This window comes from Physella acuta, unplaced genomic scaffold (genome assembly GCF_028476545.2).
Source record: "Physella acuta isolate Inbredline_101_S28 unplaced genomic scaffold, ASM2847654v3 ptg000353l, whole genome shotgun sequence".
NCBI classification, from domain to species: Eukaryota; Metazoa; Mollusca; class Gastropoda; family Physidae; genus Physella; species Physella acuta.
This window is the reverse complement of record NW_026731872.1, coordinates 65129-83719: the sequence shown is the minus strand read 5'-3', so window position 1 is coordinate 83719 and position 18591 is coordinate 65129. Positions and strand designations below refer to the sequence as shown.

General features: G+C 39.9%; 1 protein-coding gene and 2 long non-coding RNA genes across 3 annotated transcripts; 1 reads left to right on the top strand and 2 right to left on the bottom strand.

Moving 5' to 3' along the window:
* Nucleotides 1-245: 245 nt before the first annotated feature.
* On the bottom strand, nucleotides 246-9338 carry LOC131941197 (uncharacterized). The gene is made up of 4 exons (XR_009386622.1): nucleotides 9233-9338; nucleotides 3077-3243; nucleotides 2476-2640; nucleotides 246-1085 (listed from the first exon to the last, which is right to left on the bottom strand). It is a non-coding gene; the product is annotated as an uncharacterized LOC131941197 (long non-coding RNA).
* Nucleotides 9339-12278: 2940 nt separating this feature from the next.
* Nucleotides 12279-14047, top strand: LOC131941243 (uncharacterized). Its single transcript, XM_059300360.1, has 3 exons — nucleotides 12279-12537; nucleotides 13108-13516; nucleotides 13547-14047. Exons 1-3 carry the CDS (start codon nucleotides 12279-12281, stop codon nucleotides 13950-13952), a joined length of 1074 nt encoding a protein of 357 aa, XP_059156343.1. The 3' UTR covers nucleotides 13953-14047.
* Nucleotides 14048-16658: 2611 nt separating this feature from the next.
* LOC131941196 (uncharacterized) lies at nucleotides 16659-17948 on the bottom strand. Its single transcript, XR_009386621.1, has 2 exons — nucleotides 17839-17948; nucleotides 16659-17540 (listed from the first exon to the last, which is right to left on the bottom strand). It is a non-coding gene; the product is annotated as an uncharacterized LOC131941196 (long non-coding RNA).
* Between the last annotated feature and the right edge of the window lie 643 nt (nucleotides 17949-18591).

The window sequence follows — 18591 nt, the reverse complement described above, 5'->3', positions numbered from 1 at the left end:
CAAACACACAATATATTAGACAAAAGTAACCGCAACACGACTGTAAGATTAAAGCATAACATATTTAATGCAAATACTATCTTTGATAACCTTACAATTAGTATAAAAGTAATATTAACATAATGAGTTACATGTTTTATTTCTGAAACAAAATCAGAAAAACAAACATTTCTTTTTAATTAGTTATCATATTAATGAAAAATTAAACAAAAAAACTATTTTCACATGCATTTTCAGCTGAAGCATTATAAAAATGTGCATATGATGAACAATACATTCACTGATAAGTAATAATTTAAATAGCATAAAGAAATTTACTCGTGCCAAATGTTTTAAATTTCTTTCAGTATACAATTGAAATAGAACAAAGTACGATTCTGAGAAGAAAATTATGGAATTTTTAAAAGGTCCACGCGAGTAGCGGTGATCACGATGTGAATTGAAATTGGCTCAGATTTAAAACTCTCCCTTAAATGACAAATTTAAAACTCTCCCTTAAACGACACATTTAAAACTCTCCCTTAAACGACAAATTTAAAACTCTCCCTTAAACGACACATTTAAAACTGAGCCGATTTCAATTCGTTCGTTGCCGCCAACTTGCTAGAAATTTTTTTCAACAGGAGCAATAAGACCAGTTAGATGAGACACACACGTACATACTGACAGAGAGACGATGTTAGCGTTGTTAGCAGTAAGACACTTTGGAAACAGTGTTCCTGCTCAAATTATTTTTATTTTCAATTATCAAATAAAAAAAAAGATTTGAAAATAAATTGTCTATGCCAGATATGAATCACTGTCAACACATGTAGATCATACATCACCAGCACTTTATGAGAATTTATGACTGAGTATTAGGACAATTAGATAATACATCACCAGCAAGCATTCTATCGTTCTGCATCCAAATTGAATTTGATGAGCAAGCCCCGCTCCACCCATTCTCTCATGTCTACCAACAGCCTGTCCATTTCCTCAAGCAGTTGCCGGCCAACGCCTCTCCGACCCACGAAAGTAAAAGTTACGTTCTTCAATACACTGTTTCTTTTTAGCATGTCGCAGAAAGCTTTTAAAAAACGTTTCTGTAAAAAATAAACATGACAAAAATTGACTTCATAACACGTTTATAACAAGTGAAATCCGTATGTCTAGTCCCACATATTTTGTTCAGTAAAGCGTTAATTACAAGTGAAATCCGTATGTCTAGTCCCACATATTTTGTTCAGTAAAGCGTTTATTACAAGTGAAATCCGTATGTCTAGTCCCACATATTTTGTTCAGTAAAGCGTTTATTACAAGTGAAATCCGTATGTCTAGTCCCACATATTTTGTTCAGTAAAGCGTTTATTACAAGTGAAATCCGTATGTCTAGTCCCACATATTTTGTTCAGTAAAGCGTTTATTACAAGTGAAATCCGTATGTCTATTCCCACATATTTTGTTCAGTAAAGCGTTTATTACAAGTGAAATCCGTATGTCTAGTCCCACATATTTTGTTCAGTAAAGCGTTTATTACAAGGGAAATCCGTATGTCTAGTCCCACATATTTTGTTCAGTAAAGCGTTTATTACAAGGGAAATCCTTATGTCTAGTCCCGTGGCCCAGATAATTTAGATGCTTGTGACCTACTTAGGTCGAGTCAGGTTCCATTTTTATTTTGACATTGTATAATTCCTTATAGGGAGTGATGGTGCAACAACCGGGGTTTTTCCACTGACTTATTAAGGTGTCTAAGACATAGAAATTTTCCATTAAGATCTGATTGAATGATTCTGGTCAGATGACTATCCCAACCAATGGCTACATGAGTTGAGGATAATCTCCCCTGTTGCAGAAGTCTTTAATTGCACCGCACACTCGCCACAGGTGGCAGTCTACCTTGATTAAGCGGTCTGTTAGGACCAAGCCGTCCATATTGTCCGGCAATAGATTCTGACCATTTGAACGTGAGAGAGCTTAAGTCCTGTGTGTGCTATGCTTTCTTAAGTTGTTTTAGTCTTCTAGCATAATATTACTTGTCGCCAAGTAATTCTTGAAGCTATAGCAGTGTTGTGTGGCCTGTGGCTATTTTTTTAGGCAGTGTTGAAATCTGTGATAGTGTTTTTTCCTACACTTTGTAAGTTGGGTTTTGATATTTTATACATTAAATATTTTATCTAGTTTAACCTTGTGTTCTGCCACAACTGTGTTCGCTTATTAAAGGTTGTATGCAGATTGGATGAGTGTTAATTACAATAGTATCACTAGTTTTCCCTAGACATCGAATTCGAGCCCTAGTGTGTCGTTGTGTTAGTGTTCATCCATTTAGGCCGTAAGGCATTTGCATATGACCCCGAAAAAAGAATCCGGGGACGTTCACCTTCTATCTGGCTGATAGATAGGTAAACGTTACATGCTGGTAACGCTAACATGACCATAACGAGTGTTATAACGTTGTCACCATCGCTAACCACTAAGACACAAAATAGTTACGTTTTTCCTAGTTTTGATGGGGATGGTCAGAGAAAACGTCCGCAATCGCTGGAACTTTTCGATATGTTGAATAAACATCTCAGTCAAATCATTCTCGACGTAATGGCCAAGATTCATTTCTTCCATTTTATGCTCATACTGGAGCGCCAACATGGCAATAGAAAGCTACAGAGAGACGTATATATATATATATATATATATATATATATATATATATATATATATATATATATATATATATATATATATTCCATGAGATAATCATGAATAATTAAATTAATAAATTAATTATATGCACGCAAAAAGGCATGTGAAATATTATTTTTTAACTTGTGCAAAATGAGCATTATTTCTTTCTAAAATAGATGGGGGCGGGTCATCTTATGAAAAAAACCCGTGTCTAATACATGGTCCATCCCTCAATGTCTGCTCTCTCCGTGTGTGTGTGTGTGTATGTGTGTGTGACATGACTCACCATGTCAGATTGGCCCTTGCAGCCTGTTGTGTGTGTGTGTGTGTGTGACATGACTCACCATGTCTGATTGGTCCTTGCTGCCTGTTGTGTGTGTGTGTGTGTGTGTGTGTGTGTGACATGACTCACCATGTCAGATTGGCCCTTGCTGGCCTGGTACAATGTAGTCAGACTGACCAGAGGTATGTAGGGGGAAAGAGTGTCCTCACGATATAGTTCTGCGTACACGTCCAAAGACACGGCAAGGTTAGGGCAGGATTGTGATAGGGATATCCATTGCTGGTCGGTTATCATTTCTAAACAACAATATATATATATATATATATATATATATATATATATATATATATATATATATATATATATATATATATATATATATATATATATATATATAGTAGCCGTTCCGGCCAGGCCCTGCACTGGCCTCTGTGAAAAACCTATCTGCAAAGGACCATGACATATGTGTAATCAGCAGATACACGGCATTGCCCACCCTAACCACAGCCAACCAAAACCAAAACACAAAAAAACACAAACGCAAACAGACATACAAAAGAAAGCACAAACACAAACCCAACCACAAACGCAAAGATAAACACAATGAAAACAAACACAAACGCAAGCAAAAAAGCAAACGAAAACAAAACAAAACAAACCAAATCCAAACCAAAACCCAACTACAAACGCAAACCCAACCCAAACAGAAATAAAATACAAACGCGAACTATAAACGCAAAGTGCTCACAGTCTCGGTCAGGGCGCCAAATCGCACCATGCTGGGGCGCCGGCGGAATCGCCTGTTTCCGCTTAGTAAACGACTATAGTGCCCCAACTTATTCATAGTCTTTTGCACTCACGTAAATGAACGTAGGAGCAATAGCGAACACGGGAAAACCCGGGACGCCAAATAGCACCCTGTCGGGGTGCCGGAGGACGCCCGGATTTGATTTACTTATGGACTATAGTAACCTTTCTTATCCCTAGTCTATCGGTCTGATTAAAACAAACAAACACATTAGAGAGTTCATTTTCAAATAAACCGGGAGTGATCTCCCCTAAACTTTCTCGAATATTTTTATATAAAATAACAGGGGATGGGAACTCGGGCTATAGACATGATTTTTAATCCATTTTAAATACTTAAAGTTTTAAAAATAGAATAAAATCTCGTATACAAATTAATTGCACACCAAGTGAACGCGAAATAAAAAAAGCGCATAATAGTGCGCAATATTATTAGTACTTTTAAAATTTACATTAGTTTTTTGAGAAATCGGAAGTAGCGTAAATTACTACTTCCGGTAAACGGAAATTACTCAAAATTTAACAGAAGGTAGAGAATTAGATCTTTTACTTACATGTGAAATTTCATTTATCTATCTGAAATAGTACTCAAGTTATAGGCTTTTGAAAAATTCAAAGTAGAAGAAGTACCACTTCCGGTTGTCGGAAATCGCTCAAAAGTTGATACGGATCTACGATTTTGATAAAATACTTATATATGAAATTATATCAAGCTAGCTGTAACGGTACTCAAGTTATCGTGTTTACACACGGACACACACACAGACACACACACACACAGACATACGGACAAGATTGCAAAATTATGTTTTTCCGTATCAGTGAGGTGTAAAACGTCGAGATTTGTAAAAATCTCGATTTTTTTTTTGCACGATTACAATACTTTCTCTATACTACGTATATACGAGAAAGTAAAAACACGATTAGAAACATTAGCCACAAAACCTTAATACAAAATAAATTAAATGGAGGTATAGGGCTACACGACATTCATACTAAATTAAACACCTTCCGATTAAAACACCTGGATAGAATAAAGATAGAACCACATTATCATCCATTAGCACAATACTACATAGAGTTAAACATAAGGAGCATTCTGAAATTAAACATCATAACACCACACTATGGGGGAAATGACATAGGCAGCTTTTATAAAGAAACGCTAGCAAACATTCTAAGGAAACAAATGCAGTATTGGAGAAGACACACACACAAATAAGACATCCTAATCAAACAACAAGCGACACCCTTATACACGAGAATTAGTTGGGCCAGGGAACACAATATAATAGACAATAAAGATACATTTAGAAACCTACATAATAAACGCATTATACCAAAAGAAAGGGAAGTATTATACAGAGTAATTTTTTTATACAACTCCAGTTTCACGAAATGCAATGTCAAATCAAAATGTTAAAATAACATATCAAACGTGTAAACAATGCATGAAACTGAGAATTGTATACTAAAACAGAAAGCAAAGCAAACACTTGGAAAAATATAAAAAACCACCAATCAAACAGCAACAACAAATAAAGCAATCGCACTTAACTTAATTAACACGACTAGACAAAGAACAGAAGACGAAAACAGACTAGTAGCAACGGCTATTTATAGATCGACTATATGGGAAATAAGGAATAAATTCAGATTTTATTTTACAAAATACACGGACATCGAGTTAAAAGAAATATTACAAGCAAAGCTAAGACATGTACTGGGAACTCTCACTTAACTAAAAACATTTAAAAAAATGTACAGGAAAACAATAAATAAAGTATTAATATTAATTAAGACAGTCTCAAGCCAAACATCACTCGATCAACCCTCGAGTAAATTAACATTAAAACAGTCTTAGGTTTCTCAGATTTTAAAAGGGCACAATCTGATTGGTAGAAAGAGATACACACCTCCCACCCCCCCCCCCCCATACACACAGACTTCCCCCAACCCAACCTGACTGGCGGATAAATCAAGGTCAGCGTGCCCTCATCGCCAGGGTCAGTTTTGTGACATGGATAATTTTGAACAAATAGATTAGTATGAGTATTACAGAGACCCTTATCCCAAGGTCGTTGCTATTTCTGTCCATGGGTGGCTAAAATGTGAACTTTTGACTTCGCAGTTGAATATAGAGCTCAGTAAACTAAGCTGTCGAAAGAACATATACAAATACACAGATATATATATATATATATATATATAAAAGACTATATATTTATATATGAGTGTGTGTTTTTCTCACTGTAACAGGTTAAATGTGACAAAATTGTGACAAAATTGTTAACATCTCACTAAAAATCTCTAAAGGTCCACACATCCCGTGGTTTGACCTCTAAAGGTCCACACATCCCGTGGTTTGACCTCTAAAGGTCCACACATCCCGTGGTTTGACCTCTAAAGGTCCACACATCCCGTGGTTTGACCTCTAAAGGTCCACACATCCCGTGGTTTGACCTCTAAAGGTCCACACATCCCGTGGTTTGACCTCTAAAGGTCCACACATCCCGTGGTTTGACCTCTAACATCCCGTAGTTTGACATTTGAAGGTCCACACATCCCGTGGTTTGACCTCTAAAGGTCCACACATCCCGTGGTTTGACCTCCACACATCCCGTGGTTTGACCTCTAAAGGTCCACACATCCCGTAGTTTGACCTCTAAAGGTCCACACATCTCGTGGTTTGACCTCTAAAGGTCCACACATCTCGTGGTTTGACCTCTAAAGGTACACACATCTCGTGGTTTGACCTCTAAAGGTCCACACATCCCGTGGTTTGACCTCTAAAGGTCCACACATCTCGTGGTTTGACCTCTAAAGGTCCACACATCCCGTGGTTTGACCTCTAAAGGTCCACACATCCCGTAGTTTGACCTCTAGAGGTCCACACATCCCATGGTTTGACCTCCACACTTCCCGTGGTTTGACCTCCACACATCCCGTGGTTTGATATTTGAAGGTCCACACATCCCGTGGTTTGACCTCTAAAGGTCCACACATCCCGTGGTTTGTTCTCTAAAGGTCCACACATCCCATGGTTTGACCTCCACACATCCCGTGGTTTGACCTCTAAAGGTCCACACATCCCGTGGTTTGACCTCTAAAGGTCCACACATCCCGTAGTTTGACCTCTAAAGGTCCACACATCTCGTGGTTTGACCTCTAAAGGTCCACACATCTCGTGGTTTGACCTCTAAAGGTCCACACATCCCGTGGTTTGACCTCTAAAGGTCCACACATCCCGTGGTTTGACCTCTAAAGGTCCACACATCCCGTAGTTTGACCTCTAAAGGTCCACACATCCCGTGGTTTGACCTCTAAAGGTCCACACATCCCGTGGTTTGACCTCTAAAGGTCCACACATCCCGTGGTTTGACCTCTAAAGGTCCACACATCCCGTAGTTTGACCTCTAAAGGTTCACACATCCCGTAGTTTGACCTCTAAAGGTCCACACATCCCGTAGTTTGACATTTGAAGGTCCACACATCCCGTGGTTTGACCTCTAAAGGTCCACACATCCCGTGGTTTGACCTCCACACATCCCGTGGTTTGACCTCCACACATCCCGTAGTTTGACCTCTAAAGGTCCACACATCCCGTGGTTTGACCTCCACACATCCCGTAGTTTGACCTCTAAAGGTCCACACATCCCGTAGTTTGACCTCTAAAGGTCCACACATCCCGTAGTTTGACCTCTAAAGGTTCACACATCCCGTGGTTTGACCTCCACACATCCCGTGGTTTGACCTCCACACATCTCGTGGTTTGACCTCTAAAGGTCCACACATCCCGTGGTTTGACCTCTAAAGGTCCACACATCCCGTGGTTTGACCTCTAAAGGTCCACACATCCCGTAGTTTGACCTCTAAAGGTTCACACATCCCGTAGTTTGACCTCTAAAGGTCCACACATCCCGTAGTTTGACATTTGAAGGTCCACACATCCCGTGGTTTGACCTCTAAAGGTCCACACATCCCGTGGTTTGACCTCCACACATCCCGTGGTTTGACCTCTAAAGGTCCACACATCCCGTGGTTTGACCTCCACACATCCCGTAGTTTGACCTCTAAAGGTCCACACATCCCGTGGTTTGACCTCCACACATCCCGTGGTTTGACCTCTAAAGGTCCACACATCCCGTAGTTTGACCTCTAAAGGTCCACACATCCCGTGGTTTGACCTCTAAAGGTCCACACATCCCGTGGTTTGACCTCCACACATCCCGTGGTTTGACATTTGAAGGTCCACACATCTCGTAGTTTGACCTCTAAAGGTCCACACATCCCGTAGTTTGACCTCTAAAGGTCCACACATCCCGTAGTTTGACCTCTAAAGGTTCACACATCCCGTGGTTTGACCTCCACACATCCCGTGGTTTGACCTCTAAAGGTCCACACATCCCGTGGTTTGACCTCTAAAGGTCCACACATCCCGTGGTTTGACCTCTAAAGGTCCACACATCTCGTGGTTTGACCTCTAAAGGTCCACACATCCCATGGTTTGACCTCTAAAGGTCCACACATCCCATGGTTTGACCTCTAAAGGTCCACACATCCCATGGTTTGTTACAATTCTCTTTGTTTTAGCTGTACAGCTTTAGACACAATTTTATCATTCTTTATTTGTCAGAAACTCATCATCTCCTGATCAAACCATTTTCTGAACAAGTCTCTTTCTTGGGATACGAACTTTCGCCCATACGTCGAAACCTGTTCACTGTCACGTGCCACATACGGTGTCACATACGGTGTCATATACGGTGTCACATACGGTGTTACATACGGTGTCACATACGGTGTCACATACGGTGTCACATACGGTGTCACATACGGTGTCACATACGGTGTCACATACGGTGTCACATACGGTGTCACATACGGTGTCACATACGGTGTCACATACGGTGTCACATGCGGTGTCACATACGGTGTCACATACGGTGTCACATACGGTGTCACATACGGTGTCACATACGGTGTCTCATATGGTGTCACATATGGTGTCACATACGGTGCCATATACGGTGTCTCAACTACTTTTTAAGAGCACCCAAAACGTGTACATCTGTACGCCACTTGGATAATCGGCAAAAACAATGACGCCACTGGCCGTAATCTTTAGAGCCAATCGGTTCGTATTGAACATAGTTTAGACCTTGTGTTCATGAACACCTTGTGTTTCGACGAAATCTATTTATCATCATCTGTTCCCGTTTTCGCCCAAGACACGTGGGACAGATGCAATAGAGTGCATCTGTTTAACTTACCTCGGCATACAAGGGGATTATATGCTCAGCACTATTCCCAGCAGTCTCTGTATCCCTAATGTGTGTATAGGTTTTGTTCTAAATTGTGAATATAGCTTTAGCATTTGCAAAGGTGTTTAAAGAGTTGTCGCTAATTTGTGTAGAGTATTACCTAAATTCCTTACATTTACTAATTTGTGTAGAAATATTTAGCTAAATTTCTTACCTTCATCTGTTTCCATTCCATTGTAACAGATTTTCAAATATTGAAAATTTTCCCCCAGATTCTTTCTTAAATTGTCTAGACGACCAGAGAGGCAGGAATAGTCAATGACTAATTTTTTTAAGTTGTTAAATTTCTGGTTACAAAACAAACAAAGAATTAGTGAGCTGAGAAACAAAGTAGAAAATCATTCGATTATCGCTGCAGCTAGAGCAGAAATTTAGCTAGAGAAAACTCATTAACTAAGAAGATTTGACTGCAACACACGTGACACAATGTGATACTGTCAACATCTAACGTTACAATCCATTACGTTACAGGTTGTTATCAGTTAAGTCCATTACGTTACAGGTTGTTATCGATTGAGTCCATTACGTTACAGGATGTTATCGGTTGAGTCCATTATGTTGCAGGTTGTTATCGGTTGAGTCCATTACGTTACAGGTTGTTATCAGTTAAGTCCATTACGTTACAGGTTGTTATCGGTTGAGTCCATTACGTTACAGGATGTTATCGGTTGAGTCCATTATGTTGCAGGTTGTTATCGGCTGAGTCCATTACGTTACAGGTTGTTATCGGTTGAGTCCATTACGTTACAGGTTGTTATCGGTTGAGTTTATTACGTTACAGGTTGTTATCGGTTGAGTCCATTACGTTACAGGTTGTTATCGGTTGAGTCCATTACGTTACAGGATGTTATCGGTTGAGTCCATTATGTTGCAGGTTGTTATCGGTTGAGTCCATTACGTTACAGGTTGTTATCGGTTGAGTCCATTACGTTACAGGTTGTTATCGGTTGAGTTTATTACGTTACAGGTTGTTATCGGTTGAGTCCATTACGTTACAGGTTGTTATCGGTTGAGTCCATTACGTTACAGGTTGTTATCGGTTGAGTTTATTACGTTACAGGTTGTTATCGGTTGAGTCCATTACGTTACAGGTTGTTATCGGTTGAGTCCATTACGTTACAGGATGTTATCGGTTGAGTCCATTATGTTGCAGGTTGTTATCGGTTGAGTCCATTACGTTACAGGTTGTTATCGGTTGAGTTTATTACGTTACAGGTTGTTATCGGTTGAGTCCATTACGTTACAGGTTGTTATCGGTTAAGTTTATTACGTTACAGGTTGTTATCGGTTGAGTCCATTACGTCACAGGTTGTTATCGGTTGAATCCACTACGTCACAGGTTGTTATCGGTTGAGTTTATTACGTTACAGGTTGTTATCGGTTGAGTCCATTACGTTACAGGTTGTTATCGGTTGAGTCCATTACGTTACAGGTTGTTATCGGTTGAGTCCATTACGTTACAGGTTGTTATCGGTTGAGTTTATTACGTTACAGGTTGTTATCGGTTGAGTCCATTACGTTACAGGTTGTTATCGGTTGAGTCCATTACGTTACAGGTTGTTATCGGTTGAGTCCATTAAGTTACAGGTTGTTATCGGTTGAGTCCATTACGTTACAGGTTGTTATCGGTTGAGTTTATTACGTTACAGGTTGTTATCGGTTGAGTCCATTACGTCACAGGTTGTTATCGGTTGAATCCACTACGTCACAGGTTGTTATCGGTTGAGTTTATTACGTTACAGGTTGTTATCGGTTGAGTCCATTACGTTACAGGTTGTTATCGGTTGAGTCCATTACGTTACAGGTTGTTATCGGTTGAGTCCATTACGTTACAGGTTGTTATCGGTTGAGTTTATTACGTTACAGGTTGTTATCGGTTGAGTCCATTACGTTACAGGTTGTTATCGGTTGAGTCCATTACGTTACAGGTTGTTATCGGTTGAGTCCATTAAGTTACAGGTTGTTATCGGTTGAGTCCATTACGTTACAGGTTGTTATCGGTTGAGTTTATTACGTTACAGGTTGTTATCGGTTGAGTCCATTACGTCACAGGTTGTTATCGGTTGAATCCACTACGTCACAGGTTGTTATCGGTTGAGTTTATTACGTTACAGGTTGTTATCGGTTGAGTCCATTACGTTACAGGTTGTTATCGGTTGAGTCCATTACGTTACAGGTTGTTATCGGTTGAGTCCATTACGTTACAGGTTGTTATCGGTTGAGTTTATTACGTTACAGGTTGTTATCGGTTGAGTCCATTACGTTACAGGTTGTTATCGGTTGAGTGGTACCTCACCAAACATCTTATCTGTGGTACTTCACCAAACATCTTATCTGTGGTACCCCACAAAACATCTTATCTGTGATCAAAGTTTCTTCCATGCATCTACCGGTGTCCCCCCCCCCCGAACGAAATGGAATTTACATAGAAAATGTATACTTTAACAGTGTCCGCGCCCCCCCAAAAATGTTAGTCCGCTCACCCCCCCCCCCCCCGAAAATTTCAAGTGCCCCCCTCCCCTGGAGAAAAAAGTCTGGAAGAAACACTGTATGTGATACTTCACCAAATATCTTATTATAAAATTATCTAAACACCACGAATCTTTGACAGAACCTTGACTAAACCTTCACTGAAACCTTGACAGAAACCTTGACTGAAACCTTGACATAATCACATTTATAAAACACACAGATCAGCTCGCGTGAACACTAAAAGTCGAGTTCTAAATATTATATCAAACCTTTTAGAATTCAGTAGTTTGTCGTTTAAAAAAAAAATTGTCACAAGCAACTTTTCAATCGAGTCTGTTTGTTGTTGTTGTCTGTGTAGACGGGCATCGATTGAAGATTGATTGAAATGTTGACTGCACACAAGCTCGTGGTGACAGCCAAACTCTGGATCCCGTTATAAATTAGCGTCGTTACGATAACCGTTTATGTCTATAAATAGTAGCATGAGATTTAAAAGCGATAACATAACGTGTACAAATCGAATAGACTACTTAAAAAAATATCTGATTTTTTTTTCCAGTGCGGAGAAACTTGACGTCAACTTGAGGACAACTTGATGTCAACTTGAGGTCAACTTAAGGTCAACTTAAGGTCAACTTGAGGTCAACTTAAGGTCAACTTGAGGTCAACTTGAGGTCAACTTGAGGTCAACTTGAGGTCAACTTGAGGTCAACTTTAGCACCAGATACATGGCGTGTATAAGGTACGTGGCTCCCAAGGGCGACAACAAGGTCCGCCATTTTGCTGGTCAGCTGAAGAACGGAAGTGACGTTGTGCTGTCTGCTAGACCCACATGTGGAAGCGTGGACAGCTCTACTATCCACATCACCACACCCACGAAAACACCCGCGTGTGGGGGTGTGGACAGCCACAACCTCCACATCACCACGCCCAAGAAAACAGCGTCAACCGGCAGACCTTGGGACATCTTCATCACCAGCAGAACTGGTGTGACGGAAGTGACGTCACACACTGGCGGGGCGTCAATGGAAAACACAGGCTGTGTTGAACAAACACCACTTACCCATACACCACATCAACAAACACCACTTACCCACACACAACCTCAACAAACACCTCCTCAACAAACACCTCTTACCCACAAACCACCTCAACAAACACCAATTACCCACACACCACCTCAACAAACACCACTTACCAACACACAACCTCAACAAACACCACCTCAACAAACACCACTTACCCACACACCACCTCACCAAACACCAATTACCCACACACCACCTCAACAAACACCACCTCCCCACACATTACGAGCTTCCACATCAACAAGGAACACATCCGACCCTCTAAGAGACGACATGAATGGACCTTGTAAAAAACAAAGTGGAAAATTAAAGGAAACTTCTAACACCAAAGTCACAAGGTGTGGACTTAACACCGACACAAACCACACCGCCACCACAAACCACATCGCCCACACAAACCACACCGCCCCCACAAACCACACCTTCCTCATAAACCCAGAGGTATGTCACGGTGACCTGAGTTCACTAGATCAAGCCACCGCCCACCTGTCCACCAAAGATTGGGTCAGCGACCAGCAGCCAGCACCGGATGCTCACCCAGAGTTGTCTCAGCTTGCCGCCCATTCCACTTCCGGTCTAAACAAAACCGGAAACACCACACATCACAACAGGCTATCCGATGACGTCATCGATCTGGACGAAGCGAAAGACGTGGTCCAGAGCATCACACAACGAACTGGGTCAAGGTCATCGCGCTGCAGCAACAAGCAGCTGTCACAGGGGCCGTACTGGCGCGATAACAAACCACTTCCGGGCGGGCATAAACTACTTCCGGGTCGTGGTGCCATCAAGAGAAGCATCAGCGACATGGCGCTGGAAGGTCGAGACCAGTTGTCGTTCTTTGGTTACACCGGCGGCGTCAGGTCCTACGGCGTCAGGTCCTACGGCGTCAGGTCCTACGGCGACAGGTCCTACGGCGTCGGTGACCTTGACGACGACGACGACGACGACGAGTGGTGCATCGACCTTGACCAGATTCTGGAGCAGGTGAGGTCAAAGAGCCACGCCCACAGAAATGTCATCCTGACCCAGATGGGAGGCTCGCAGCACGAGCTCAACACGGCGTCTCCTCAAAACGAGGTCAAACATGGCGGCCCGCTGACGTCACGGAGCGACTCGGGCGTGCCGCTCGTCTCCGACCGGCTGAGAACCAGGCGGTTTGCACTGGCTGACCCCGAGAGGATGATCATGAGACAGGAGGACCGGGAGAGGATCGAGCAGGAGGTGGGGAGGAGGAGGCAGTCCATCGTCAGGAGGGTCTCGCAGTTCTTCAACGTCCAGCTCGGCCTCAACCGTGAGGAGGACCTCATCTGACGTCATCTGATGTCATCTGGTGTCATATGATGTCATTTGGTGTCATCAAGACCTGGTGTCATCTCGACCTGATGTTATCTAGACATCATGCCTTTAAAAACTGACAACATAATATCTACTTTTTTTTATAAAGAATTTAATGTGTAATTTATATGATAAAGAATTTAATGTATAATTTATATGATAAATAATTTAATGTGTAATTTATATGATAAAGAATTTAATGTGTAATTTATATGATAAAGAATTTAATGTGTAATTTATATGATAAAGAATTTAATGTATAATTTATATGATAAATAATTTAATGTGTAATTTATATGATAAAGAATTTAATGTGTAATTTATATGATAAAGAATTTAATGTGTAATTTATATGATAAAGAATTTAATGTATAATTTATATGATAAATAATTTAATGTGTAATTTATATGATAAAGAATTTAATGTGTAATTTATATGATAAAGAATTTAATGTGTAATTTATATGATAAAGAATTTAATGTATAATTTATATGATAAATAATTTAATGTGTAATTTATATGATAAAGAATTTAATGTGTAGTTTATATGATAAAGAATTTAATGTGTAATTTATATGATAAAGAATTTAATGTGTAGTTTATATAGGTAAAGACTGTAAAGGGACATTATATTGGTAAACATATAACATGCATTTTATATTGGTAATCATATAACATGTATTTTATATTGCTAAACTTGTAACATGTATTTTATATTGCTAAACATATAACATGTACTTTATATTGGTATATATCTTACATGTACTTTATATTAGTAAACATATAATGTTTTCTTTATATTTGTAAACATATAATTTATAAATAAATATTTTCCACACAATCCCGGATTTAACAGTTGACTAAACACAAATAGTTTCTAGAACACCTGGTTTTTCTACGGGAATGTGGGCTCATCAAACGTTATTGTAGGGGTACGTAGGGACCTACTGGTTATTGTAGGGGTACATAGGGACCTATTGGTTATTGTAGGGGTACGTAGGGACCTACTGGTTATTGTTGGGGTACATAGGGACCTACTGGTTATTGTAGGGGTAAGTAGGGACCTATTGGTTATTGTAGGGGTACGTAGGGACCTACTGGTTATTGTAGGGGTAAGTAGGGACCTATTGGTTATTGTAGGGGTACGTAGGGACCTACTGGTTATTGTAGGGGTACATAGGGACCTACTGGTTATTGTAGGGTTACATAGGGACCTATTGTTTATTGTAGGGGTACATAGGGACCTACTGGTTATTGTAGGGTTACATAGGGACCTATTGGTTATTGTAGGGGTACATGGGGACCTATTGGTTATTGTAGGGGTACGTAGGGACCTATTGGTTATTGTAGGGGTAAATAGGGACCTATTGGTTATTGTAGGGGTACATAGGGACCTATTGGTTATTGTAGGGGTAAATAGGGACCTATTGGTTATTGTAGGGGTAAATAGGGACCTATTGGTTATTGTAGGGGTACATAGGGACCTATTGGTTATTGTAGGGGTACATAGGGACCTATTGGTTATTGTAGGGCTACATAGGGACCTATTGGTTATTGTAGGGATACGTAGCGATCTATTGGTTATTGTAGTGGTACATAGGGACCTATTGGTTATTGTAGGGATACGTAGGGATCTATTGGTTATTGTAGTGGTACATGGGGACCGGCCTTAAAATTATATGACATATGACATCTAGACATCTCACTTGACATCAAGACATGTCACTTGACATCAAGAGACGTGGAATGTTATGGGCAGACACATGGGGCCGTTTTAAGCAATTTGTTGATTTAGAAGGACAATTGCAACTTTCTCAAGTCAATTGCAACTTTCTCAAGTCAATTGCAACTTTCTCTGGTCAATTGCAACTTTCTCTGGTCAATTGCAACTTTCTCTGGTCAATTGCAACTTTCTCTGGTCAATTGCAACTTTCTCTGGACAATTGCAACTTTCTCTGGACAATTTGACAACTCTACTAACAAGATGAAAATGTTTTACGCGCCAATGTTTCTGGTAGAATAAAATCGGATATTCCCGTAGTGTTGTCATTCACTCCGTGTAGGGCGTGAGCTGTCGGTTGTGTGCGAGAGGATGAGAGAACACGTACAGGGTCCTACAATATGCTGAGTCAGCATATTGTGCAATGCTAAAAGGTCACAGCAGTTTAAGACAGGTTACTGTCAATTTTATGCTAGAAGAAAGGTCAGCAATCGACTGCGTGAAGAAGTCACTCATCTAATTGGGGGCGTGGGGGGGATGGGGGGGGGGGGGATGGGGGGGGGGGGAGATGCCTGGAAGAAACTCTGCTGGCTGCTCACGATCCAACGACAGACGTAACCATTTGTTTTCTCATACGACAGTTGGTGACTAAATATAGCAGAGCTAAATTCCCGGCCCAACTGTACTAAGATCGCTCGATGTACGTGGCGCTACAGTTCTAGTTTCTAACTACAATATTTACATCATTCACCAGAGAAAGCACTTTTTACACAGCGTATTTAATAACAGTGTAATGACACAATTAGAAATGTAACGTATTGCTCAACAAAAAAAATCAACAAACACACAATATATTAGACAAAAGTAACCGCAACACGACTGTAAGATTAAAGCATAACATATTTAATGCAAATACTTTTTTGATAACCTTACAATTAGTATAAAAGTAATATTAACATAATGAGTTACATGTTTTATTTCTGAAACAAAATCAGAAAAACAAACATTTCTTTTTAATTAGTTATCATATTAATGAAAAATTAAACAAAAAACTATTTTCACATGCATTTTCACCTGAAGCATTATAAAAATGTGCATATGATGAACAATACATTCACTGATAAGTAATAATTTAAATATCATCAAGAAATTTACTCGTGCCAAATGTTTTAAATTTCTTTCAGTATACAATTAAAATAGAACAACGTACGATTCTGTGAAGAAAATTATGGAATCTTTAAAAGGTCCACGCGAGTAGCGGTGATCACGATGTGAATTGAAATTGGCTCAGATTTAAAACTCTCCATTAAACGACAGATTTAAAACTGAGCCGATTTCAATTCGTTCGTTGCCGCTAACTTGCTAGAAATTTTTTTCAACAGGAGAAATAAGGCCAGTTAGATGAGACACACAAAACAGACTGACAGAGAGACAAGGTTAGCGTTGTTAGCAGTAAGACACTTTGGAAACAGTTTTCCTGCTCAAATTATTTTTATTTTCAATTATCAAATTAAAAAAAAGATTTGAAAATAAATTGTCTATGCCAGATATGAATCACTGTCAACACATGTAGATCATACATCACCAACACTTTATGAGAATTTATGACTGAGTATTAGGACAATTAGATAATACATCACCAGCAAGCATTCTATCGTTCTGCATCCAAATTGAATGTGATGAGCAAGCCCCGCTCCACCCATTCTCTCATGTCTACCAACAGCCTGTCAATTTCCTCAAGCAGTTGCCGGCCAACACCTCTCCGACCCACGAAATTAAAAGTAACGTTCTTCAATACACTGTTTCTTTTTAGCATGTCGCAAAACGCTTTCAAAAAGAGTTTCTGTAAAAAATAAACATGACAAAAATTGACTTCATTACACGTTTATAACAATTGAAATCCGTATGTCTAGTCCCACATATTTTATTCAGTAAAGCGTTAATTACAAGTGAAATCCGTATGTCTAGTCCCACATATTTTGTTCAGTAAAGCGTTTATTACAAGTGAAATCCGTATGTCTAGTCCCGTGGCCCAGATAATTTAGATGCTGGTAACGCTAACATGACCCTAACGAGTGTTGTATCGTTGTCACCATCGCTAACCACTAAGATAACGACATCAACAGACACACAATAGTTACGTTTTTCCTTGTTTTGATGGGGATGGTCAGAGAAAACGTCCGCAATCGCTGGAACTTTTCGATATGTTGAATAAATATATCAGTCAAGTCACGCTCCAAGTAATGGCCAAGATTCATTTCTTCCATTTTATGCTCATACTGGAGCGCCAACGTGGCAATAGAAAGCTACAGAGAGACGTATATATATATATATATATATATATATATATATATATATATATATATATATATATATATATATATTCCATGAGATAATCATGAATAATTAAATTAATAAATTAATTATATGCACGCAAAAAGGCATGTGAAATATTATTTTTTAACTTGTGCAAAATGTGCATTATTTCTTTCTAAAATAGATGGGGGCGGGTCATCTTATGAAAAAAAACCCGTGTCTAATACATGGTCCATCCCTCAATGTCTGCTCTCTCCGTGTGTGTGTGTGTGTGTGTGTATGTGTGTGTGACATGACTCACCTGGTCAGATTGGCCCTTGCAGCCTGTTGTGTGTGTGTGTGTGTGTGACATGACTCACCATGTCAGATTGGTCCTTGCTGCCTGTTGTGTGTGTGTGTGTGTGTGACATGACTCACCTGGTCAGATTGGTCCTTGCTGCCTGTTGTGTGTGTGTGTGTGTGTGACATGACTCACCATGTCAGCCTGGCCCTTGCTGCCTGTTGTGTGTGTGTGTGTGTGTGACATGACTCACCATGTCAGATTGGTCCTTGCTGCCTGTTGTGTGTGTGTGTGTGTG

Coding starts and splice junctions, on each gene's coding strand:
- LOC131941243 (XM_059300360.1), top strand. CDS start 12,279: ATGGCGTGTATAAGGTACGTGGCTCCCAAGGGCGACAACAAGGTCCGC. Junction 12,538..13,107: donor CTTCATCACCAGCAGAACTG/GTGTGACGGAAG, acceptor TGAGTTCACTAG/ATCAAGCCACCGCCCACCTG. Junction 13,517..13,546: donor GTCAGGTCCTACGGCGTCAG/GTCCTACGGCGT, acceptor CTACGGCGACAG/GTCCTACGGCGTCGGTGACC.